This window comes from Poecilia reticulata, linkage group LG18, assembly GCF_000633615.1.
Source record: "Poecilia reticulata strain Guanapo linkage group LG18, Guppy_female_1.0+MT, whole genome shotgun sequence".
NCBI lineage: Eukaryota > Metazoa > Chordata > Actinopteri > Cyprinodontiformes > Poeciliidae > Poecilia > Poecilia reticulata.
Window position 1 is genome coordinate 7461369 of NC_024348.1, and position 26801 is coordinate 7488169.

Genomic DNA, 26801 nt, shown 5'->3' on the forward strand with positions numbered 1-26801 from the left:
TGTTACGACCAGTCTAGGGGGGCCAGGTCGCAACATGAAGGATCCATCCTCCTCCGATCTCAACATCCGACACACACAAAATTGAACAGTTGATAATGATTTATTTTTAAAAAGATATATCTTTTTTTTTATCAAGATKTTACAACTGGAGTACCTGGCTTCAGAGTGAGCTATCGCCGAAAACAACAAACAAAACGAACCTATCTAAATAATAAGAGAAGCTTACCTAATCAAAAGTAAATAAACCAAAGTACAAAAAAACTTACCTTCCTAACCTAAGAAAAACATGAGAAAACTAAGGAAACATAAACGGCAACTMACTCCTACACTCCAGAACTCTAACACAGATAAACAAAGGAAAAGGGTGTGGCCGGTGGAGATGAGTTGAGGATGGAACACAGGAAGTCCGCGTCAGCATCTTTTATGTCCGTCCCCTCCGAAARGCAGCCAATGGGACATCTCCGTCGTCTTCTTGGAATCAATCAATCAGGGACGGGCACCTGCCGACTCATTTATAATCAACTGTACGCCGTCAGTCGTAACACAGCCTTCCAAAATTAAGGAAATCTGCGCCAATTTCCTGAATTTTGGGAGGAAATCCCAAAATTTGGCAATTATCTCAATAATCGACTCATCACAATTAACCTCTTCAGCCTCAGTTGCATTTCTCATTTCCCTTTTCTTTGTCGACTCCATGTCAGATTTGACAGACGTCTACCTAAATCAGGCTGCACATCCAGGTTTGCCTCATCTTTAACAACTCAGAGGACCCGTGATCATCCTCCGTTCTGCCGAGACGGATAATCGTAGACCCGCTCCCATGGATTCACCTGCTGGGGTCAGTTTGCAGTATTTCTCACCAGGACGAGAAATACTGCAAACTGCAGCCGGTTCCCTGAAACCAAAAAGAAACGGGCCGACTCCTATTCAGGAAATGTCCGCCGCAGTCTGGAGGCTCGTCGTCTGAGACGTTTCTCACTCTGCTGCCGCTTGTGTCTCCAGTTCAACAGTTTGAGTACTCTGCACAAGTGTTAATTCCTCTTGACCTCATTCACATTACAAATACACACTTTGATATATTTAATTAAGATTTTATGTGATATAATAACCTGAATTAGGTCATATTTATAAAGTGGAGGAGCATTTATTTCCAGTTTTCTGAGTCATTACATCTGCTGTAAACTTTTTTGTCTCCACCTGCTTTGCACATAGGCTAAATACAAATGTTAGCCGATTCGTCATAGCTCATTCAGATTGGATGAGGAGCAGTTCTCAAATGTTGCAACAGAGTCTCATTTGGATTTATGTGTGACCTTTGACCATGCCTCTGTACCTGTGTCCTCTGGACATAGTGGAACAGGAGTGTGGCTATCTTCTTGACCAGTCAACAGAGGCTCCAACCTGAGTCTCTGCTCTATCTGAGAAGTTCAAATCTTGGGACGTTGTTCTTAATTTCTCCACACCTTTATCCCTGGCCCATATCCGCTCCCTGATCTTCGTGATGCTGTTTTGTCTCCAGCAAACCTCTGAGGCCTTCGCAGAACATCTGGACTCACACGGATTGCTTACTCTAAACCCTCCCCCCCATTTTAACAGCAAAAAATGTGAAAAGGTTTAAGGGGTGTGAATACTCCTGAAAAACGCTTGATTCAAAGAGTTCAGTTCTGGAAAAAAAGGAGCCACTGCTTCGGATGAAAGCGGCTGTAATGAGCTGCTTTATGCTGGCAGCCTGGCATCTAATTACATCCTACAGGCTGCTGTGTGTGAAACGCAGTCAAATGCCGCCAGATATTTGACTAATTCAGCCGCTCAGATCCGGAGTGGGACCCACCGGGCCGCCGCACGCCGCGGCGGGTTTTCACTCATTTCTTCAGCACACAGTGTTCCGCAAAAGTCTGGAGTCACACAGGGACGAGGCAGCTGAGGAATTATTAAAGACAGGCAGGAATCTGGTTCAGCGTGACGTGGGCACTGCGTGTCCGTGACGACTGAGCACAAGTTTTGAGTCGGCGTGTAGTTTTAACTCCTCTTCATAAGCGTCATGACTAAGGGTCATGACTAAGATGATGTTAAAATGTGATGCGTTTTGTCTCGCTAATTCCGCTACAAAAGCTTCACTCGCTCGTTAGTTTTTAGCCAATAGATTTCTGAGGCGTTGAAGGACTGTCGGAAATAATGACTTTACACAAAAAAATTGTCTTCCCTCCCTTCCTCCCTTTCATTTTGTCGTTTAAGAAGACACTTTTGGGCATAAAAGATTGACAAATCGTGAACACATTCCGTTTGCTTCATTTCATAAAAAACATTTTCCAGTTCTTGCTTGTGTAGCTTTAAATTTGATATGTGGTGTCTGCAATTATTATTCTCAGGCAGGAACAGGGGCAGATATTTGCATTGAAATAACGGATGTGGGCTATTGCTCAGGGTGGCATCAGTGGGGAGGGAGAGCTGCAAAAGTACCACAAAAATACCACCATATTCATATATATTCTATTTACCATCAGATTATTTTCTATATTTGCTGGTGCATTCTGTTTTTGATTAGACATATCCTACAACTTATTTCCAAGAGGAATCAACCTCCAGCTGTTAGATATGTATTGAGTAGCATAATATTTTTTTTAATAGTGGACTCTTCAACCAGCCACTTTATTCAAATCCAATTTTTTTATCCGTCACATGATTACAGTAATAAGATATGCTTTACACCCATTTTAAATGATGACAAGAAGTCTGATTCTTTAGTAGGAAAATAAAAACACAATGACAATTTGAAGACATTTTGAAGTTTGAAGCCAGCTTTATTTAAAAATACCCTATAAATGCTCAGAACTTTTAAGAAATTAAATAAATGAATGAATGTCAAACAAGGTGTAAATAATTGTACAAAAACGCTGTGTTGTATTGAAGAACAATTGAACCCTGTAGTTTAATCCATGAATTCAGTAGGAAAGCTAACAATGATTGACATCTGTTATCTATTTCCATGTGCCACCTTGTCTCTTTTTTTTAGGTGTTTATATGACATTATTTCCAAAGGTAGATTCCTAGATATAATGTCTATACTGAATTTTATATTCAAAATAAACATATATTGAAAGTTAACTTTATTTGTTTGACCCAGTATTTCTTTTTTTTTTTATCTAGCAACACCCCTGGATGTAGAGGAGGAATTAATGCAGATGGTTAGTGTGGTAGAAAAGGATAATTAACACAAGGAATATGGAGGCAAATTATCAATTTATCAGTTACAATATGCTCATGTAGTATTCTCATTTCAATTAACTTATCTATTTTTTATGTGTGCTGTTTGTTTATTTAGTCTGGGTATGTATCCCATTAAGTTCAATTTGCATAGCATTTATATAAGTTCAATATAAACAGGAGCATTAATATTTGTCGTGTTTTAATATGATTGTTTAAATTAGCCTTTTATAATGCGTAGAGTGATAAATTCCGAGCTTCATTGGGATACCCTTAACGCAGCTCGGCTCAGCTCAGTTGTGAGATCAGCTGATTCTACGCTGCCATTTTGTCCGGCAGAGCAGCAGTCAGTCAGTCAGTCCGTGCGGAGAAAGCTGTGAGGAGACTTCCCAGACAGCGTCACCGGACTGTTGAAGGGGGGGGGGAAACACCCGGTAATGTGGTCGTAGCATCCGGAAAACAGCACCAGCCGAACCAGGGGACTCCGAAGGGAAAGGACCGAGCCAAAGGAGCTGTCATTTTCAACTTACCGGGTCCGCCGGCTGGGCTCGGCATCGCTCGTCTCGACTCGACTCGGCTCGCTCTCTGCTTGGCTAATCTCTTTAGCTCTTCGGCTAGCTTCTCGCACCTTGAGGAGGAAGGGGAAACTGCGCTTTTCCTGGCTGTCAGTGTTGCAGTAACCTCTGACAAACTTTGAATAATGCTCTCTTTAATTCCTTCTTACTTTCCCCACCGGAGCGGGCTCCAAACAGGCACTTTACTCGGGAAGCAGTGATAGCGTTAACAGCAGAGCTAACAAGTTGACGTCTAGGAGGAACTCAAGTTTTTCTCCTTTTTTTTTTTTCATTTTTTCTTCAAAGCTTTGATTAATTTTTTTCTTTTTACACGGATTACTTCTTTTTCTGCCATACCGGACCCGGACTTGTCGCTTTTGGAGACTTCAAACAAAGAATTCGGGTTTTGAAGCAGCCTGTTAGCTATGTTTATTTGTGGCCAGAAAGTGATTTCAAGTGTTTCCAGATTCCACTGTGGGACTCTTTCCTGGTTCGAGTACTGCAACGGAAACATTAGCTAACACACACTAGCCCACAACAGCGTCCTTCTGCTTTATTTACTTCACAAATACAAGGAATTAACTTTCCTCCTTCTTCTTCTTCTTCTTCTTCTTCTTCTTCTTCTTCTTCTCCCGTTTTTGCCACCCAGACAACTCATCTCCAAAGATAAACTGCTGGTTAAGTCAAATCGGTTTTGCAGCAGCGGTGATCCGGAGCTTTGTCTGAAGTTTAAAGTTCTGTCCCGGATTGGAGCCGATCCTTTGATTGGGTCGTGGTTCTGTCTGATTGAGTTGAGGGGGGGGGGGAAGAAAAAACCAACAGCGATGTCGGGCCAGTCTATTACGGATCGGATCGCTGCGGCGCAGCACAGCATGACGGGCTCTGCCATCAGCAAGGCGGTGTGCAAAGCCACCACACACGAAGTGAGCGGACCTAAGAAGAAGCACCTGGACTGTGAGTATGCCATCCTCTTTGAACGCGTTGACTGTCAGCCTCCCTCCGCGCTGTGTTGCGCATACTTGGTTTCTACCCTGCTGGCTGGACAGCATCACCGAGCTCACTGGATGCAGGCAGAAATCTCCTCCACTGAATTTTTTTCCCCTCCTAGTAGTAAAGGTGATCTGCCTAGTGGGGAGGGACTAACGATGTTTCAGTTTCTTCCTGGCCAGACGATGGGGGTTAGCCCGTAGCAGTGGAGTCGCCACCTGTCTGACTGATGAGCCATGTTTGGGTTTAGAATCGTCCATGAAACTGCAAGAATGTAGCTTGTTACTATTTTTACTCTTTGATTAGTGAGAGACTTGAAAATAAGGTGCATGCGGACACATTATAGCTCCCCCCAAGAGATTTCAAACAAACAGCTGTTTGTTTGGCGCCCCGTTTATCCAAGCGCCCCCTTTAGTATTGCACCCCTATACTTGGCACACAGTGTGTACCCACTTTTTGCGTCACTGTTAGATATTACATTTGATTGGAAATGCAACAAATTCAACCAAGAAACCTTAATAAATACATAAAAAGAAAAAAGTATTCCTAATGTTGTAAAAAGAATAAACAATTAAATACTTCTAATAATGGTTGTAGCAAACGGATCCATCCATCCATCCATTTTCTTGCACCCTTGTCCCTCAGTGGGGTCGGGAGGGTTGCTGGTGCCTATCTCCAGCTAACGTTCCGGGCGAGAGGCGGGGTCACCCTGGACAGGTCGCCAGTCTGTCACAGGGCAACACAGAGACACACAGGACAAACAACCACGCACACACACACACTCGCACCTAGGGGCAATGTAGACAGACCAATTAACCTGACAGTCATGTTTTTGGACTGTGGGAGGAAACCGGTGTACCCGGAGAAAACCCACGCATGCACAGGGAGAACATGCAAACTCCATGCAGAAAGACCGGGGCCGGGAATCGAACCCAGAACCTTCTTGCTGCAAGGCAACAGCTCTACCAACTGCCCCACTGTGCAGCCCGCAAACAGATCCAATTTACATATAGAAACGTATAAGCAGCTCAGTCCAATTACAGACTGGTTCAAATTAATTTACATATGTTCCATTCCTAATTACAGTGAAATCAGCTCATGCAGCAGATATTGCACCGAGTTATTAACTTTGCAGCAAGTTCTCATACTGAGCATGAGAACACACAAAGCACATTTATTTGTTAAAGATAGTCTTTTAAAACTAAGTTTCCAGGGAGGTTAAAGCTTATTTACCACTTTAGCAATTAGTAAGCCAGAAGCTCCCACTGTTTATTTTAAATCGTAGCTCGGAAGCTAATCATTTCCACTTGCTTTCGATCTTCTGCTTGACTTGGGGAAAACATTACCAGCTTCAGGCTGGTTGATTTATTTTAATGAGGTTGATAAATCTACACTTTAATTTGATGCTGTTTAGATTAATAAACGACATCAATTTCTTTTTTGCTTTTTTCGAAATGGTGTAGGAGCCAGGTTTCAGTCAGCTGATGGGCCATGTGCAGCAACAGGTGGTGGAAGGGTAGTACTGTGTGAATCTTGCCCCGTATGTCCCTAGAATGAAGTGATGTTTAGCTAGTTTTGGATAGAAATGACGGAGAATCTGCTGTTTGAATGGTGGTGTGTGTTTGAGCTCTTAAATGGCTGTTTCAGCCCACATTTGTCCAGTTTAATCAAGTGCTCTTTATGTAGTCGGTATCTATCGTCTGTCTCCAATAATTAAGGCTTTTTCCCACTAAACCGATGTTGGGATACACTGGCAATAAAAGCCTCCCCTGAGGATGGAGGAGTGGAGGCTTTTGGCTTGCTTTGATTTTAGCAGAAATCAGAATCTGAACCCTTGGAGACGATATCCTCAAGCGTGCAAGACGAACTGACTCCCTAGTGATAAGAAACCGGGGGGGGGGGGAGTACATTATTTGTTGATTAAAAGATAAGAGAGGAGCATCTATGTAAATGGATACTGAGGAATCTATAGTTTTAATTAAAGCGACTACATTTTTGCCTTCAGTTAGGATTTGATGACAAAGCATTAAAAGGAACCAAATTGGTCGACACGCTGAGGTCACAAGGTCAAAGTTGGGATTTTAGGTTTTTAAGTACACATTGATGCTATTGATTCAGTGTGTTCAATTTGAATAGTTGAACCAGTTGCCAACATAAAAAACATCTGAGGGATCTCCCTTTTATGCTCAGCAGTAAACCATTGGTGTTTCTTGATTACTTATTTGTTATCAAGGTTTGTATCAACAATTTCAAGAGGGGAAAAAAAGCAGTTTATGCTGAATATGTGGAAACATTTGTTAGAAATAAGGGTGGACTTAGAATTTTATAATTTTTCCGGGTGCTATTGTGATTAAAAATAAAAATGATGATGAAAAAGTATCTTTTTTAGGTAACTGTGTGGCTATGAAAGCATAGCACAGCAATCATTTCCACAAACACAAATAACACTCTTGAAAAATGATATTTTCAAATTTGATGCTAGTTATTGAGGTTCTTGTTGAATAGTGAAGAAAATAGTTTTTAAAAAAATCATATTTTTGTTAGTCAAAACAAAATTATTTAAAATTTATCGAGACAACAAGAAAGGAAAATTCTTATTCTAATACAAAAGTTTCACAAAAATGATAAGACAATACAAAAAATTTACACTCTTGGTTATCAAATGTGTGCTACAAAAGTAATATTTCTTATGACGGCAGTATTAATTTTAAGTTTTAGGGGAATTTCAATCTGATATGTCAGACTTGGAACTCTGTACAAATAAAATGCCTCAGAAAACACAATAAACTGAAATATGAATTTTAATAATGGGATGTAATCCTATTACCTAAGCTTAATTTTCTATAAGAACAACAAATAGATCTATGGAAATGTGTTAAATCACTGCTTTGATTACTCTTTATTCACTTTGGCTCCAAAATATTCATAAAAAATACCATAAAATGTCACAAGATTACACATTTAACATGCATCAGTCAACTCAAGTGACTTTGACCAGTTTGCCAACACTTTGCCCCTTCCTCCTTCAATTTCATTCCTGTAAACAAACCATTTCAACATTTTTTATTATTATTAAATGCCATAGACTTATAGTAAGTGCTGTTTATGGAACGTTCAAAAGCGTCAGCAGTTTGTCTGGCGGCTTGAATGCTGGAACCGTAAACTACACTTCCTTTTAATAATAAGCCCTCTTATGGTTCGGACTCGGGCCAAAACCCTGGCTGCAGGTTCCTGTTGTAAAGACTTCAAGGCGAGTTGAGGACGGAGATAACGGCCCGACTGACGGAAACAACAAAAGGCCGGTCTTTCGTCAGACGTTCAGCCCAGGAAGGACAAAGTGTGCTTGCCGTGTTTCCACAGAGGGACAAACAGAGTTGTTGACCCCACACTGTCCCAGCTTACGTTAGAAAACGCATATTGCCCAATGTGGCAGCAATAACTTGAGTTTACCAAACTTTTTTTTTTTTAAGTCATTTCAGCTGTCAGCTAAGCACAGCAGAATAAAAAGATGCATCAAAGGTGAAAATGGGATCACAAGCCGGGGATTTGTGCACAGCAGGACCACTGCTCGTCTTCGACATTAAACGGACCAAATGTGCTGAAGTTCTGTTTCTGGGAACTGCCTGGGTCGGCACGGGCCCGCGCGTTTGATCGATGCTTCGGCTCGGCTGCCTCGCATCCGTCAACGCCTCCTCACTCGCAAGACTCAGCTGCTGACGTTCCACAAAAGAAAAAAAAGTCAGGGAGCATTGTCTCCCCGCCGCTTTGTGAACCCGGGCCAGACCCTTCCAACCGATGCACCATTTTAAGTTTAATCATTGGAGCTTATTGATTTCTCAGAGAGAGCAACAACCTCTGTGCCGTAGGGAGGGAACGGCCTGTTTGTCCTTTTATTCGTCCGTGTCATGATTTTTGCTGTAAATGCTGCCGGCCTGTCAGATTTGTCATCTTCATGGAGCTGTAGATGTGCGGGGCCAGAAGGCACGCAGGAGGCAGGTCATAGGTTTGTTCAGCACTTGTGTTGTCGTGGAGTCGATAGTAGAGAGCTGGAGGCAGGATTTGGTAACTAATCCCACTGTGAGTGATCTCATTACACCTCTAACAGGTATGAGAATGTTGCTGTCCAAGAAGACCGTTCACAAGTGGCGTTTCACACACTTTTTCTACTCATTGAGTTAAACTTTGTTTTTTTCATAGATGGTTTAAATTTTCCCCGAAGTAGGAATCTACATAATTGGAATATCAGACTGCTGTAGACTACATACTTTCTATCAACGTCCGTTGCTCTTTGAAGAAAACATTAATTTATGAGTCGCAACATTTAATTTCCCTTTGGGATCAATAAAGTACTTTTTGAATTTCAAATCAAATTTGCACTGCATGTTATTAGGAAATCACTTGATCAGAGCTGAAATGATTAATCGACTCGATTGTGATTAATCGATTATGAAAAAAAGAAACACCTTTTGCTATTAAAATGAATCCAAAATAAACAGATTAGTTGACAGTAATATATATATTTTTTAGCTGTAGATGCATCCTTTGCTGCAAATGATAAATGCACACAACATTTATCACATTTTAGGAAACACATTTTTTTTTTCTTTTTCAAAAAAGTTGTTTAATTATTTTCTTATTTGATCTTTTAATGTATTTCTAATATTGTGTAAAAAAAATAAGGTTGACGTGGTTACATAAATAAAAAATCCTTTTATCCATTTAATCTATTAATCATCTGAATAATGTTACTTAAATAATCATTAGCTGCAATCCTACATTGGATTGCAATATTATTGTTGATGACAGTATAGATTGCAATCACTTTGTTTTTCTCCCATCTCTCTGTTAGCTTTAGCCTCCACTTAAAGTCCTTCCAACTGGTCAGATACAGTTGCCGGACTGTATCTGGCACACTCACAGTTTCAGAACAAAATATCACAACCTACTAAATTATGCATCAGTGTGCTCCTTTGAGATGTAACACATGTTGAGAACTGAAATAGGGAGTGTTATTTGCTATGTTTCTGGATCTGGATCCACATTTGAATAGCACCACCTTTATGATGGTGCAAACAGGACTTCTTGTATCCTTTCTCGGTACTTTACGGTCTCCTGTAGGTATTTACCAAGTAAGGCAATGCTGTGCTGATGATGTGACTCTTGTCTTCCTGCTTTTGGTTCCTTGTAAACATAGTTTGTTGTAAAAACAGAAACATTAAATTTAGTATTTTCATCCAAACAATACTTACATTTTTTAAAGGAAAAACATTAGTCTTGCTAGAGTTGCTGCTTTTGGTAGTAAAAGAACTTGGTTTGTGTTTCTTGATGCCTTTTTACCCAGACATTTTGACTCCCTCCAAGTACATTTCTTCTGCATTAAACAAGCAAGACGACCAGCTATATTACCGACTTTGGTCAAAAGAATGCATTGCATTATCATTCAATTTTTGAAAAATGGAGTATTATTTATATAGTTGAACAATATTGTGTACAGCAAAATTCTCATAAGTGCTGAACTCTCCAGTTGCAGTTGACGAGACTTCATCTAGGGAAATGAAATAATAAAGCTGCTCATCACAATTGGCTAAAAGATGGCTACGTTGGCATCCAGTTTACAGCATTCCCTTTGTTTTTCCTCTCTGAAATTCTTATTCTAGCTAAATTGAATTATTTTGTACTCATAACTACTCTACAAAACATTTTTTGGCTAAGCAAACCTTAACGTTAAACTGAAAATCACAAAAAAAACCCCCTAGTTTTCAGTGTTTGTTTCCTAGTTTAATGGTCTGTTGACATCACTCTAGCTTTGAACATGGATTGTATCTCTGAATCTGGGCAGTATTTGGTCATTTGTAGTTCAAAAAAGTAAAATATTTGACTGTAATCTTTAAGTGTACCATTGTGAAGATTATTACAGACCATCTTGGAATCTGTAAATCCCTTTTTTCTATTGAAAGCATAAAAAAGCCCCCAGTTCACTACTTCAGAGCTTAAAAACCGTGAGACGGTTCACTAATGTAGTGTGGAAGTTGTTTTTAACGGGACTAGTTGTCTCTGAGTGAACCACCTTCTTGACTGTGTCAGGATAGTTATAGAGTCACTCTACCTCCATATGGCAAAAAATAACTTCTGCAAATGCAACCTGGAATAAATGCCCATCTGTTAGTGAAATGTAGTCAAGCCTCTCTAATATGCCTCTTATTATATTTGTCAAGAGGCACATCTGTTAAGAAGTGCGTCTGTGAACGCAAACCCAGTGTGTGCCTCGCCTTTTAATTGCTTATTTTTTGGGGGCAAAAAAGAAAAAACCCCAGCCAGTTTGCCGGTTGTTAGATTCTTATTAGAGATTCCCTATCTGGATCTGTGGATGAGCTGGTAAAAAGCTGTCATGTTCTGAAGCCGCCTGCCAACAGTAAGATGTCAGAAAAGATGCATTAGAGATGCTGTTTGAAGCCACAGCTGAACTGCAGTTGCTCGGTCGGATCCGGGCGTAGTCGCAGCATCGGGCTCTTTCAACAAATGCAGGCGCTTGGCAGCTCTACCATCCATCCAGCTATCATGCTCACAGCTTCGCATTTGCTTAGCCCTCCACAAGTTGCTAGAGAGAAACGAACAGAAGTGACAATTTATAGACTCTGAACTTAGGCTGGATTGTGTCTTTTTTTGTTTTGTTTTTCTGTATCTATTTTTTACTATTTTTATATCTATTTTCCTTTGTTTGTTACATTTTGACATGGTAAAACCTCAAATTCAACATATTTTATGTGATGAAGCAAGACCCAGTGTGTTATAAGCCTGGTGTGTCACCAGGCTTTACTTGCGCCCCCACCACACTAAAAATGGTTTATTTTAGATTTTTCTTAAATGTTTGTCTTCGTAAGGACTTTATAGTTTGCATTTAGGTATTTTAACAGACTGCACACCTGTGGATTGAAGCAGAAATCATGAGTAATCTTTATAAATCAAAATTCAATTTTGAATCAAATGGCGAGATGGTTAAATATTCCCAACCAGACAGAGATGAATACTGGCTGGACAAACTCTTGTTCAGATTCTCTCCATCCAACCCAGCTGACCTCGACCTACTTTGCCAAGACCAGCGGGAAACAATCAGCCTCCAAAGTTGGTAAAACACACAACAAAAGTCTTTGGAGGCTGAAATCAAGAGGAAAACCATATTTGTTTGTCATAAAATCCAAGCGTAGTCATTTGTAGCTGTAATGGCACAAAGTGCGATAAAGTTTAACTACAACTAAGCCGTCGCAAGACATCATAATTGCTCATCGTAATTATCTTGGCACGGATTCGCCACCAGCAACTGTTGCCGTCGTGCAGCCGGCCGCGAGTTGATCTCAGCGGCGTATTTGTGCCTAGACCTAATAACCGAATAACCCTGGCAGGAGTCTCTGAGCGCTGCCAGCAGAGAGCCTGTGTGGGTCCTGGAGGGAGAGAGGAGGGAGGGGGGAGCCCGGGGTGAGTCCGCTCACGAGAGCAGTCGTGACCTTCACGCTCTGCCGGTGGAAATAAGTGTCGCTTTAAAGCCATTTAGTGTTATGATTTGGACCGTCCACCTCAATTAACCCCCAGCATGTGAGTCGCGCAGCAACAACCGCCAATTCTTTCCCGTGATGGCGGGAGAGAACCCCCCTTTTCTTCCCCTCCCTGTTTTTATGGTGATTTTTGTCGTAAACATTGGCGGACGCTGTGTAGTTGGAATACGGTTCTCTGCTTGCACACCTGCTTTAGGTTTTCCCGTCGCCAAGGTGAGGGTTATTGAGCGTTAAATCCAGCCTTTGTCAACAAGCTGCGGCCCGCGCCGGCACAGGAGCCGTTTCACCATCTCCCAACTGTCAGAGAGAAGTTGTGACATTTAAACTCAAATTTAGTTTCCTCCTCTGTGACCCGCAGTTGTCATAGCAGCGGCTAAGTCAGCTGGTTCTTGTTGAATGGACTAAGGTTTGTCGTACAAGAAGCTGTTGAAGTGTTTTATTTATTTATTTTTTCTTAAATCTTTGTAACAGTAACTGACTGGGTGCTTGCTTAGCGTGTTGTTGACCCACCCGGCCTCCCTTTGGAGGGTCCTCAGCAGGTCAGGTAATGGAACATTTATTAATCTGAGCTGAATGGAAACTTCTGGAGCTGCTCTTGTGCTCCTGGTATTTATCGACTATGCCGAGCGAATGGGTGCTGGAGGGGGTAGGGGGGGCAACTTTCTCTGGCGCTCCAACTCTCGAGAACAATTCACACCCCGAAGTCGCATGAGAGGTACTTGATAGTCATGTGAGAGCCATTAGAGTTGTATAAATGGACGTGTGAATGAAGTGATAAATGGCAGGTAAGTGCTGGCTTTTCCAGCTCCTTGATAATGCGCTGGCAATTATGCCCGTCTGACCCGACTCTTAGCTTTCTTCTCTTGACAAAGGGCTGAATGAGAGAAAGACGAGTCTTTAAATTAACCGAGCCTGGTTTATTTAGGGTAAAAATCCATTGAATGAATTGATGTTGGATTTTTATGGTGCTCCTTGAAGATGACGCATGTTTTAAGGGAAAGTGTGAAATGTCACTGCAGGTGTGTGGCTTAATAATGAGTTAATGTTTTAGGCTGTTTGGCTCTTTCTGGTCGTTGCTAAGCAAGTTCATTACTGTTGCCTTGTAGTTGGGTACAATTTGATCAATAGCATAATAAAAACCATTTGTGCTATTCATTCTCATACAGCATAATGTGATATACTGTAGCCTGAGTGTTCTGTAGAGCTGCCTGCTTTTAATAACTGCAACTAATGACTATTTCAGTTATTGATTATTCTATCAACTGTTATTCCGACTATTAATAGGATTAAAAAATTGGTACATCCTGCTGACTTTTCATTTAAGCACTTTTATGCAATATTAGAAAACATTAATGGATACAAATAAATAAGTAAGAACTTTTTGTCTTAAGATGCAATAAAACACTCCTTTAGTGAATACTTGATCATTTGTAGCATCTGGAGTTAAAAATATCAACATGTGAAAAGCTCAGCCCTTTCTTCTTAACATCAGTGCAGTGTAGGGCTGATCTGTTGAGATATATATATATATAATTTTTTTTTTTTTGATTTACTGAATAATTGGGTAGCAAATTATTTCTATTTGGCTTGATTGCTGTTACTGTAATTACTGTTATTTCAACATTTTCTATACTTCAGTAAATGATTAATCGATTACTAAATTAGTTGGGGATTGTTCCAATAATTGATTCATCACAATTAATATGATAAATCGTTTCAGCCCCTGATTTTTGACCTTTGACCAGGTGACTACCTGCTGTTTACAGGCTGTCAGAAGATCTTACAGAAGGATCTACATGACTCGGCGTGTATTATTGTTTTTAACGTCACCATCACAAGAGGAAGTATTAACTTCTCCATATTAAGTTTTTATTTTTACCCTGTCATAGAGTTGAAGATTACCGTATTTTCCGCACTATAAGGCACACCTAAAAACCTTCAATTTCCTCAAAAGCTGACAGTGCGCCTTATAATCCTGTGCGCCTTATATATAGACCAATATTGAGCCACAACAGGTCTAGCAACTACAGTTAGCAGCCGCCGACTTCATTTTCCCCCATAAAGGAAGTGCGCGTTGCATGCTGGGATAGTTGTCAGAACGCTGGTTTGTTAATAAAGTTTGATAATACATTTAAAGCCAGGGCGGGAGGGGCGAGGGAAGAGAGACAGAGACTGTGGTGGTGTTACCCAGAAAGCAGTTGGGCACAATATAGCAACACCGTAAGTGAAACAATGACTGGGGCAGACTACTATATAAAGTACTCGGGGGACCACTTCTTTACAAATGTGGATTTGTAATAATGGAGTACAAATCTGCAACCCAAACTGAAGCATCTATTCTATGCGCTTATAATGCGGTGCGCCTTATATATGAAAAAAGTTTTAAAATAGGCCATTCATTGAAGGTGCGCCTTATAGTCCGGTGCGCCTTATAGTGCGGAAAATGCGGTAAGTGTCCAGTTGGATCATGCTGTCAGATTCAAATGCAGTAGTTTAATTCAGTAGGTCATTTAACACCAATGGGTAAGAAGTTCTCCATGTATGAAGGTCCACCATATTGCATTGTTCTGTTGACCTTTCAGTAACCTCTCACCCTGAGCAACCATGAGGTGACAGTGGAAAGGATTTGCAGGATGTCTGTGCATCCTTTAAAATGTCAGAAAAAGGCATAAAGTTTTGTATCTACAATTAAGGCCTTAAAATGCTTAATTTCCTTTTTTTAATGCAAGTTGGCCTGAAATACATTAATCACTGGTATTAAAATTTGTCGTGGCAGGACTATTACATCTATTATGTAGTTTTTTTGGGTTTTTTTTTCCTTGCAGCACTTTTCTGTCAGGCAAGTTTTGGGTAACACGCAAACAACTTTCTGTTACTTGATGCGGTTAAGGCTACCGCTAACTAGCTTCTAAAATACTTTTGGTAGCTAGCTAGCTTTTTTGCATCTATCATGGATAAGTGCAAATTTGAAGGCAGTTGGCTGGATGGCTTTAGGTTTTTTGCCGTTGGGCCACTTCTGTTGCCAACCCATAATGGTATGCACATTCTGTGCAAAAAACCAAAACCTTTAAGTTTGGTACTATGTGGGGTTAAGATTGTAGAGAGCTATATGCACTGTCAGAAACACAAAGCTGCTGGGAAGAGCCACAGAGACCTCAGAAATGTTAGCATTTGCTATTGTTGTTTGTAATACAGCAGGATTCCCCCCAACCCTCCTGTATATTTATAGTTTTTTTCAGTCTCAAATTTCATTCCAAGTGGCATTAGAAGGATCTAAAAGTCTTAAATTTGCTGAAACACTTTCAGTGGAAAGACAAAGTAGCTCACAGTGGCTGCACCGATTTGTCACTCTAGAAATGAAATGCCGCTAATCTCAGAAGGCCTTATCCAGGACTACTTTCTGCCAAATGAAGAGTTTAGCTGAAATAACCACAACTTTAAAGCTTGTATTGTCCATGAAGACTTCCAGGCATGTTTGTTTCCCCAAGCAAGCAGAGCTAGCAGTGCTTGCACATCAGTACCAACCTTGTCTGGTTTACAGCGTCTGGTTGCTCTTTGGGCAGGAAGTTACAAGAGCTCGAGTTCATGTGGTTTCAGTTTCACCTTGCGTCTAGATAGTGCCCACTCAGACTTTCCCTTTGCTGGCGACAAAGCTTCCGGATAACCTTGATGTTTTTTGTTTCGCTGTGCCTGCGAACACCTGTGTGAATCTTTTTAGGTTCTAAAACGGAAACAGAAAGGAGCTGGTGCCAGTCACAAACCAGTTTTCCTCGCTGTAAGCAAGTTCTTTTGCTGTCAGGGCAGAAGAGAGAGAGAGAGAGAAGGGGGGCGAGGGGGAATCCTTTGAACCAGTCCGGGAAGCGTTGGAAATGCCTCGGTCAAAAAGCGGTAGAACATAATTAGGGCCAAAGCTAACCAGCTAGGCTGAGCTGCATCCATTTTTCACTTTTGAGGGTGAGCCTCTGCTTTATAATGTGCCTTCATAAATGTTGGATCTCACAGAGAGACGGATGTCGTGTGTGTATACTTTCTGTTGATAGGCAGCGCTTTGATTTCTGGTTACAGGAAGGAGGAAGAGATTCCAGACCGCAGAGTACGCTGGAGCCGAAGAGAAGCTTCACATCTGGCCTCAGGCTTCGACTCCCGTCTCCACAAATACGTCTCGATGTTTTATTCATTTCAAAACTCCCAACATTTAGACGTTGTTAGTGTTCATTTTTCCCACCACACAATATCAGGAGAGGATTTACAGTTTGACTCTGAAGCTTAATATTTACGTTTCAAGCCGTCTCCGGCTCTGCAGTGTCGTCACGTACTCCCAATCTATTCTTTGCCCTTCCCATTTCCCATTACGCAGTGTACACACATGCCCAGGTTTGCTGTCGTCCAGAGAGTGGGCAGTATTGAAACTTTTTTAATGAATTGAAAGAGCTCAGTGTCATTTCAGAACATGAAGGGATAGGGAGAGAAAAAAAAAGAGGCTGGCAAGCTCATTTCCTGCCACTTGATTTAGCTTCGATTCCGGCCCCTGATAGAGCGGCTGCTGGGTGGAGCCGGTTAGCAGCCCAGCCGAGACGCCTGCGTCTTAAGTAATTGTAGGTGAGCCTAATGCTATCTAAACAGGACGAGGGGGTGGAAAGCCTCTCTTTGCCTCTGCAGAGGGGAGATAGGCTTGGGTTTTGGACTCTGAGACAGGGGGGGAAAAAAACGGCTTACCGCTCGCCGCCCGTCTGGATGTGTCTGTTTCAAGTCGAGCCCGAGGGAGTGCACGTGTTGTGGAGTGTTTAGTGTGAGACCCTAAGTATGTGACTGTGTGACAAGCAAGAGGGTGGAAGTGAGGGGGGGGAGTGAAATTGCAACAGTTTCTGAGTCTTGAGGGAGAACTTTGGTCTGTTTTAGTGCGTATTGAATAGGTTGCAAAACAGCTCCACAGCCTTGGAACATGTAATTATACACCACAACACACACAGGTTGTGATTGAGTGAGCAAATATCACTACGGGGGGGTCACAATGAGAGACTGCATGATCACTCAGGTTATTAAATTAAACGGAGAAGCAGCCTTGGTATGTTTGTGTGTCATTTTTTTTGTTGTGCTGCCTAAAAGTGGCATTAATTACAGTGTTTCCTCTACATGTAATTGATTGTGGCGCACACCGCTACGGCAAAATAACTACCACCACACCTTCAGAAGGAAGTTATTTATATATAAATATGTTAAAACAATGTAAAGCATCATCAGAGTTTGAAACTTTAAAACTGTTAAACGTTTGTCAAAACTGGCTACTGTGCGCTGCGCTGGTTTCAGGAGTAAAGGAAAACTAGAGACTGGTTTGAAGTAGAGGGAGAGCAAAAAGCAAAACAAAGGAACCTAAGGAAGGTTAAGTTAGATGCATTTTTAGTTCAAGCCTGTGAAAACAAGACTAATGTTAACGTATGTTGCATCTGAAAGACAGTAGTTAAGCTAATAAATATAATTTGGCGTTTTGAACAGCTTAGCTTGTCGGGTAATTTGTCCATTGAGACTCATCTGATTTCATTTTCAGGTGAGCATGTTAAAATATTTTCAGAAGAGGAGGACGGAACCAGACAGACATTTAGGAAATGTTGGATGGAATTGTTCAATGTTCTTCATTGTCACACAGTTCCCTCAAGTTCCGAGGAATATAGAAAGCCTCTGCTCTAACCCACCCTACACTTGTTTAAGCTTCTGGAAAATCTATTAAATATAGATTTTCATTATTGATAGAAATCCCTTATGGATGCTGCTGAAGCTGTGGCTCTCATAACAAGCTGTAGAGGCAGAGAGAGGGTCAGCGAGTGCCTCTGCAGGCCTCACTAGTTCATGCACACAGCGGCCAGGTTTCAAAATGCACCTGACGAGTCAATGGCACCGAGCAAGTGGTTAGTTAATATCCTGCATCTTCAGTCATTCAGCAATGCTAGTGTAGTATGCCCTTAAAAAGCACACAGAGTTCACTGTAATCATTTGCCTTTATGCTAGTTCTACCTATTTTTTCTTATACCTTTCATGACAGAGACACTTTTTATGTCGTATCCAAACTCCTGCTCTTTGTGATATTTTTATTTATTTTTTGCTAAAGTAGAGCAACAAGCTCCAGTCTGGAGTTTAAAAAAGGCTTTAATGACCCTACTGTACATTATCACACTCTCACCAAGACACTAATGGCTGTACCAGAACATTAGGCAACAGAAGCCCAAATGGTACAAAAATTAGTTGCATTTTCTTTAAAATGGCACTTCGTGCTTTCATCTGGATCTCAAATGACCATTTTTAGGCGTTGGGCTTTTAGCAGTGGTGTAGTTTCTGAAGTTCGGTGTACCTCTGGAAGCTAAACGATTACAATAGATAAAACTGGCCCTTTTATTGCTTATTGCAGGGTTTCTGCAAGGTCTTGAATTTAGTCATCTAAAATTAAGGTCTTAAAATGGTCCTTTTTGAAACAAGGAGTCTCATCTAATTTCATGGGCTGCGTCATTCTTTTCTCCGGATTTGAAGGACGGGTTCACAGCCAACCGTGTCCCCAGATTCATTGAGAGCCAACTGGGCGATTTTTGTTCTTGTAACAATGGCGACTGGAGCAGGAACTCGGTATACTTTTAAATATTAAAAGTTGTTAGGTTTTTGCAATTTGCATAGACATGTATTTAATCAAATTTTCATAGAAAACATGTATTAAATGAATTTAATACATTAATATGGTTTAAATAGGTAGTAATAAAAAGCCCAGTAAGATTTCTAGCTCTGTTTTACCAGCTTGTGTTTAGTGCAGTCTCATAGATCTTGGCGATAAATCAAAAATTAACCAACGCCGAAATTTGTGACGATGACCGAAGTCATTTAGCCTATGTTGGTATTTTTGGTAGTTAGATAAAATGAAGAGGTTGGGTAAATGGAGCAAACTATTATCGTCCATTTATCTTTAGAAGTGAACTGCTTAGTTATCATGATATTGATTTTAGCCCTACTGTCATGGTTTTAAGCAGTTCTGTGTTGTCGTGTTTTTCTTCATTGCCATCACAGAACTGAACTAAAGATGAAAACAGGTTGGAGTAGTTGGCGCCGTTCATGTTTAACCACTGAGCATAAGAGGCTATTTTTTTCTCAATGTGGCTGAGAACAAAGGATAGAGTTTGAACGTTTAACTTTATTAAGCTGACTAACAAAGCATCTGTTTGTTTTTTAGGAACTTTGTAAAGTTTGGCTTTTAGTTTTTAGACTATGACAGTCCCTCTCACCAGTACCTCCACTAAAACCATGACTTGATTGTCCTTTACTCTTTCACATTAAGGGAGTTTAAATTTCAGACATGCCATAACAAATGTCAGTAAACGATGTCATCAGTTACTATTATAAAGCCTATTGTATGATGTTTAGAAGGTCAGATACTTTCCAAATGTCCTTTAATCCAAAAGTTATGTCGTTTTTGTGCGTCTTGACTTTAACTGGATCCAACTTACAGAACCCCTGTCATGAATGTTAATTTTCCTGGGAAACTCCACCAGACCTGGTTAAGTTAAGCATCGTTCTCTGGGGGGAACCCTCTGCTTCACCCCTCTGCTCATAAGAGAACTCTAAATACCCATTTGACCTCCTGTTTCAGGTGACGACGGCTCACGGTTTGAACTGAACTGAGATTTGTCTGCCGTATGTGTGTTTGGGAACATTCAGTGCCTCTGTTCCCGTCCTGTTCTGATGTCTGGTTATTTTTAGCTGCGCTCTCTCTCAGGAGCCCTTGGGCTGGGTTCAGCGGCTTATTTTTCTTTCCGTCTCTTACCTGCTTGCATGTTCAGCTGCCTGCCATTATCACTCTCACTTTTTTTTTTTTTTTGTTCTGTCAGACTGCTACATGTTCCCCCAAGAAGTTAGAGCAGAGACGCTAAGACAGGCATGCACAGACTTCAATCCCATTCCCTTGACGTGATTTCCCAAATTCCCCCGCATGAAAAACAGTTGGGTAGAAGAAGACGGGGAGTGTCTCTTTCACTTTCTATCTCTCCTTGACGAGGAAATAAGAGTTACAGGATCTCAGACGGGGCATTAAAGGATAGTCCTAAAATTGAATCAAAGGGGGAATTACATCTATAGAAAAAGATGTAGTCTAATAGACCAACTTGTTCTTGCCTTAGTGGTTTATCCCGTTCTGAAACCTGTTTGGATCTTCTGTTTCACCTCAGCAGTTCTGCAGTATTTCTGATTTAAACGGTTGTGGCAGGACTCTTTCTGCATGTCGTCTGGAGTCACTATGAAAGCCATGTTTTGATTAGCAACAGAAATGGACAAGTCGAATGCAAGACGGATATAGAAGCAGAGATCGTCAGAGTATAATCCACAGCGTATGAAATGCGATGATTACCATTTTAATTTCCTGCTGCTGTGAAAATTGTTGGTATTTTCCAACGTGCATATTAATGCATATGAAGGTGTATTTGGTGTTTAAACTATTAATATAGCCAGTTATAAACATTTTAGAGTGTGTCTTAAGTATTTGCGGATTTTAGCTATTCTCGGTTGCTGTGGCCCTCAACCCCTGTTAATACCAGGGAGCAACTAAATACAATAAGCACCTGGTATTTTAACTAGATGTTTTCAAAAGTGTGTCAAGGTTATAAGTCTTCTTTCTACTCTTTCAGTTAGGGTTAGGGTTGTCTTTGAGTAGCTAGCCTGCAGTCAGCTGCCAAACAGTAGCTCATAAGTTTATAGCTTCAAAGCAGAGATGCCTTAAGATCTGTAGGCAAAGGAAATTTTGTTTCCATTCAAATCCGTCTTTTCTGTTTGTTTTTTGGCGGTTTTTTTTTTTATTTTATTTTATTATTATTTTTTTTTAATCTGTCCAAATATATACATCTTTTAGCAAGAGAATAGCCTAGTTGCCTTTTTTTGTAGCCACATGTTGACTGGCAACATGCAGCAATAGGTGGGCTTCACATAGCCGGAGAAAACTCAAGTTCACATCATTAAAGCGACTTTAACTGACCCTTGCCTTGTTCAGACAATACAAACCTCACCTGGAAAATCATGTTTTATTACAGCAGCATAATCTTAAACTGAGAGAAATCTAATATTAAATTTAAGAGTGTGTTCAAAATCACCATTGCTACCATTTTTGGCACCCCTAACCATTCCAATAAAGAAAAAAACATAAAGCTCTCTTTTCATACTTTTATTTACTAACCATATTATCTTAAAACATTAAGATAATAAGCCATTACTACTAGAGAACTTGCCATTTGAGCAGGGTTTCAACCTTCTGTAGGATTGTAATTTAGCAATACTCCTGTCAATAAAACCTGCAGCCATGTTCTCATTTTATCACAGAGGAAGATATACAAATTACATCTCATACAGGGAACATTTTCTTAATAAAAATATTGAAACAAAAATGTAAATTCATGCAAATTATCATTTGCATCTTGACTTTTTGAACTTTAGCATTTCACACCGATAAAATGGCTCCACACTGTGGCTCTGCTTTTCTGTAAAGACAATTATTATGAAGAGCTATAAAACTTCAGCTTAAAATGGTAACCAATTGAGCTAGCATTACACCATTACGTGTAGAGGGAGGTAGTTACTGTTGAGTGAGTCGGTTTAATATTGTCTTTTACGCTGCGGAGTCGTGGTCCTTATATTTCTTTGGGCAGAGATGAAATCTGAGGAGAGCCCAGTGTGCACAGAGGCGGTCGGTCAATCCCAATTCTATTGTCTGACACCATAAACACAAATAGAGATCAATGTTGCATCTGCTGTGCGATTGGCTGAGAAGTGAGTGCTTGCAGAGAGAATTGAATCCGACAGAGCCCCTAAAGCCGTAGGAGAGGCTTTGTTTCACTTGTCAGCACCTTGGTTTGAGATACATGGCTTCTGAATTAGGACAGTCTTTCAAATATTCACTTGTTGGGTGGGAAAAAGGAGCTGTGTTTTACACGATTATAAAACCAACAAAGAAATGTGGGGAGAAAAAAAAAGCCTGTTTTCAGATTTTAAAGCCTTGCGTTTTACTTAGGTCTTCCTACCTCCATTGTGTCTCTCGCTCCATATAAGGAGGATTTATGAACATGTAGGCAGGCAGGGGAGGCTTGTACAGGGAATCCTCTTTTGTGACAAACCCTTTTTTAACAGTTTGTAACACAAAGACATATGGGGAAGGGAAGGAGATTACTGCTATGCCAGACAAGGTGCTGATACCAGGGGAGTGTTAATCTTCAACAGATTGGGGCTGCAGCCCCCCCGGGCCCTTTCAGTGTCTGTTTTTTTTATCTACATACGTCTGTTGGGTGCGCACGTCCGCTACCTGCGCAGACTTCAAATTAAGGTCAGTCAACTCTGAGGCAATGCTCATGTTCAGGTAACTGTTATTAAAGCTCCATAATCTCAATTCCCCACGGGTCGAGCAGGACGTCAGGGATGGCTCGGTAGTTAGAGACATCGTCCTTCAACCCAACCACCGTCATTAAAACCTTCTTTTCTGTTAAGTTTCTGGCCTCTTGAAGGCGCTTTATGCAAAGTGTTGAATTCCTTGAAGCAACACAGGTGGTGTTCATTTTCTGAACTCCATAATAATCAGAAATAAATTTTCCACAATTTTGTTCCAAAGGGAGGATTGGGACTATAAATGTTTTATAAAGTACCTTTCATATATCGCTGCTATATCTGCTGAATAAAAACTTGCCGATGGATACAATTTTGTGTGTCTAACTCCAAGTTGTTTGACTGGTTGAATAAGAATCTTTTGAGGGTTTTTTTTTTTTTTTTACCGTTCATCAGCTGCCACGTGTGTATATGTATGTATGTAAATGCTTACATAAGATACTGGAAAAACATTGCCTTGCCTTTGTTGTAATCTCGAACTGCCACTGAAAAAAAAACACACCACACACCCAGGAAGAGTTGTTTGATTTGGAAGTCATTTATTACACATGCAGACTAATGATGGGAACATTAAGGTGAGTGAAGGTTTCCAGGAACAGGATGTCTTGTAAACCTGCTAGAGATTTACCAACACTTGATTGACCTCTAGCTCTGTAGCTTGAAGTCAGATTGTTAATTTCTGCATTTTTTTTGTATTATACAATGGTTGGGGATGACTGATCAAAATTTTGTAGCCAATTTCTGAGCATCAATTTTTTATAACCTCGCTTAGAGGTTGAATTTGATTTATTTTGAGGAACTATAAGAAGACTGGACATATGGAAAACATTTAAGATTTCTTGCCTTCCTTCAACAAAAATAAAAGGTTTCACTGTGAAATATTCTTTTGTAAAGGTCTTAAACAGACAAAATGCTTAGAGAAAGCATTTTCATTTGTCTACAGCATCTTTTATGAAGGATTACAATGGTTAGCTTAGCGGCCATTACTAAAACACCAGTCTCTGTGCATATAGATTTGAGAATATGAGGCCTTACTGTTACTCTGAAATCCAGAACACACGCAAGTTGGAAGCCCAAAAGGATAAAACAAAAAAGGAAACTTTTGTTGCTAAGCTCTCTCTCACTTTCCTGCAGCCCGAGTGATGTTGCAGTGTCATAGAAAATATTTGTTTACGAAGCTACGTAGAAGTTAAGTATGGTAATTACCTTTGAGTCTTCCCTCAGTGACAACTTCCACACCAAAGACTGTGGAAGTTGTCATGTTAGATTTTCGAGGACCCGACTTGCCCTTAAGCACTGAAATTATCTCTGATCACCAGCTGTTTTTAATGCACCAATGCTTTTGTAATTTCTTAATTTTCTGCTATCTGTTGAGTGGGGAAAAAAAGCGTAATGTTTCTAAATCAGAAAACCATATTCATATAAGAAAAACCTACTCCACATTTGTCCCTAATTTCATCCAGATCAGACTGTTTGTGGGTGCTTAACTTAGTTTTGAGCTTTTTATTTTCTGTCCAATTTCAGGCTTTAATCAACATTTATTATTTCACAGCCAATAGGTGCACAAAGGAAAACGATATTGGTTCATGGTGGTTAAAGTAGTAGGTTAAAGGTTTAGAACCTCCTCTGTTTTTCCCAGATTGTCTACATAGCCGTCTTTCAGGAATTTCAGCTATGTGAGCCAGCGCTTCCGTCTGGGCTCTCACTCTCTCTCCGTTCTGCATTTTAAGACCAGCGAATGGCATAAATAGAAGAAAGCCACTGAACTATATAGAGAGATTAAACTGTGTCGGGCATGATAAATAAGGCTCTCATATCCTGTAGTGTCCTTAAGAATGAGAAGCCAGAACTGAGGGCCGTTTCCAGGTCTGTTGCTGCGTAATCATTGCCGGGGTGCTTCAGGATTTAGCCAGAACCCTCTTGGAAAATGCTCTCAACACACAGCGAGGACTTGAGCCCAGTAAAGGAGACAAACTGGGCTCAGGAGTGGTCTACTCAGCATGTTTCACCAATACTGTACCATTATTTAACACTGTTTACTGCATATAATGGAGCAAATTTTGAGTCATTATGGTAATTTGATGTCTTACATTAGGGACTCGCCAATAAGATGAGCTATTGGTTTAGTATGATCATTATGTGCTTAACGTCTGGTGATACCACTGCAGTGTGTGCTGCTAAACGTCCTTATCTGAACCTGCAGGAGGAGGAACAAGATCCACTGTTTTGGAAACAGTGTAAAATAAGAAATCATGCTAAAATGAGGGAACTCCGGCACAGTGTCCAGACGTCCTTGTTTTTCATTCTGGTTGATGAAATAATCTTAGGAATTCAGAGTTTACTGAGTTTACCCCATCTTCTAATACAAGCAGCAGGAAAAGACTACGCATTTTGCATTTTGCTCTAGAAAGCTAAAGAAAGACATCTAGACAATACTGTGTGTGTGCGTGTGCGCGCAGATTAGTACATTTATATCCCTGATGACCTGTAGCCGGGTTGAACAGATGGGAAGCAGGAGGAACTCTTTCTTGTCACAAATGCACTTATGATAATTTTCTCTTGGTGTGTTTTCTAAAGAGAATTTCTGCTGATATTGAAAAAATGATTTTCTAATCGTGAAACATCTAAATGATCAGATTCCTTGATAATTTAGATGTTTGTCTTACAGTTAAGCACAAACCTAGATTTGAAATTATCCAAATTTGCCCCGATATGGGGGGAAAAAAGCCCCACATAATTTTGTTTAAGAAAACAGGTCTAATCTAAATAGGAGGATGTTTTGTACCCAAATATCCATAACATTAAAAATGGAGAATCTAGAATTCAAATTGTCAAATTTAAAAAATGTTATTAAAGTATTGCGTACTGGACCTGAAACAGTTAATTAAAATTATTCAATCATCTGTTATTCAAATCACCAACTCTTCCTGTGCAGACACAAGCCACCAAAAAGATGTAGTCTTGCTTATTTTATTTAATTTAATTTTTTACAAAATGTAATACTAGAGAGTTTAATAAGATGCGGTTGCTTGTCAGAACCCACGCTAACAAACTTCCTGCGTTCAGAATATCACTCAACATCATACGACTATTCAGTACTGAATCACCCTCAGAAAGGTTCAACAATAATAGCCAAATGTTGCTGAATTTTCTCTCGGTGATCATTATCGGACCCTGAGCCTGGTCCCTCCAGCTTCCACACCGGGCCCGAGAATCTCCGCTTGCTTCATCCAGAGAGCACAGAGGTCAGCGGTCGACAAGTAACAATGGACCTCAGCTCGGGGAGGGACAGAGAGGGTCACTGTTGAGAATGAGATCACACTTACTGAGCATTTGTTTTTCACGTGTGTGTGTGTGAGGGGAATACCAAGGTAGCTAACAAACCTGCTTTATGCTGTAATAATCTTGGTGGTCTGAGGGTAGAAGACCACCAAGATTTTTACAGCTGTTTAATTTTCAATAAAAATCTTATTTTATATATATATATATATATATATATATATTTTATTTGTAATAAACATATTTTATGTGTTACATCCAAATTGAATATTGCAGTTATGGCTGATAGCCAATATTATATCGAGTGGTGTCCAGATGCTACTTTTCCACTTCTGACATGGTATTGATAGCACACCTGTGAGTACTGGCCGATATTGATATTGACCCAATTCGATATTCGATATACTTTTATTGCTTAATTTGTAGTGTGACATGTGGGAAAAGACTTGATCAAGTGATGATATTCAAGCAGAACAATAATCAACAATAGGTATTATAACTGAACCATTTATTATTAGCCAATGGGTCTTCATGTGGGATACAAGCGCTACTGAATAGAAATGCTGGGGCGTACTAAATGCTGGAATACTGGGTATTGAAGAATTTAGATACAAGCCAATATAATCAGATACTTGTTTTTTTTTTTTTTGGCTGATATCTGACTAATTTCTGATATAGATATTGGATAGGGAGACCTCTAATTATAACTGTATGCTGATGTTTATATATTTTGCCCTTTAGACACCTTGAAGAAAATTGTAAACCCTGCTGACTTCACCAGTGGCTCGCAGCTTTCAACTCCCCACAATCCTTTGCTGCATCACCATTAGCACCA

At 40.3% G+C, this 26801-nt stretch overlaps 1 protein-coding gene across 2 annotated transcripts in view; it reads left to right on the plus strand.

The window, feature by feature from the left end:
• Positions 1 to 3495: 3495 nt before the first annotated feature.
• LOC103480389 (phosphatidylinositol-binding clathrin assembly protein) overlaps positions 3496 to 26801 on the plus strand; it is a 100774-nt gene continuing 77468 nt past the window's right edge. Inside the window, exon 1 of one of the 2 annotated variants that reach the window (XM_008435311.2) lies at positions 3496 to 4712. In XM_008435311.2, the coding sequence (XP_008433533.1) occupies positions 4583 to 4712 (130 nt within the window). In that variant the 5' untranslated portion in view covers positions 3496 to 4582. The remainder of the gene's footprint in view (positions 4713 to 26801) is intronic. The other variant, XM_008435312.2, reaches the window with a different exon arrangement.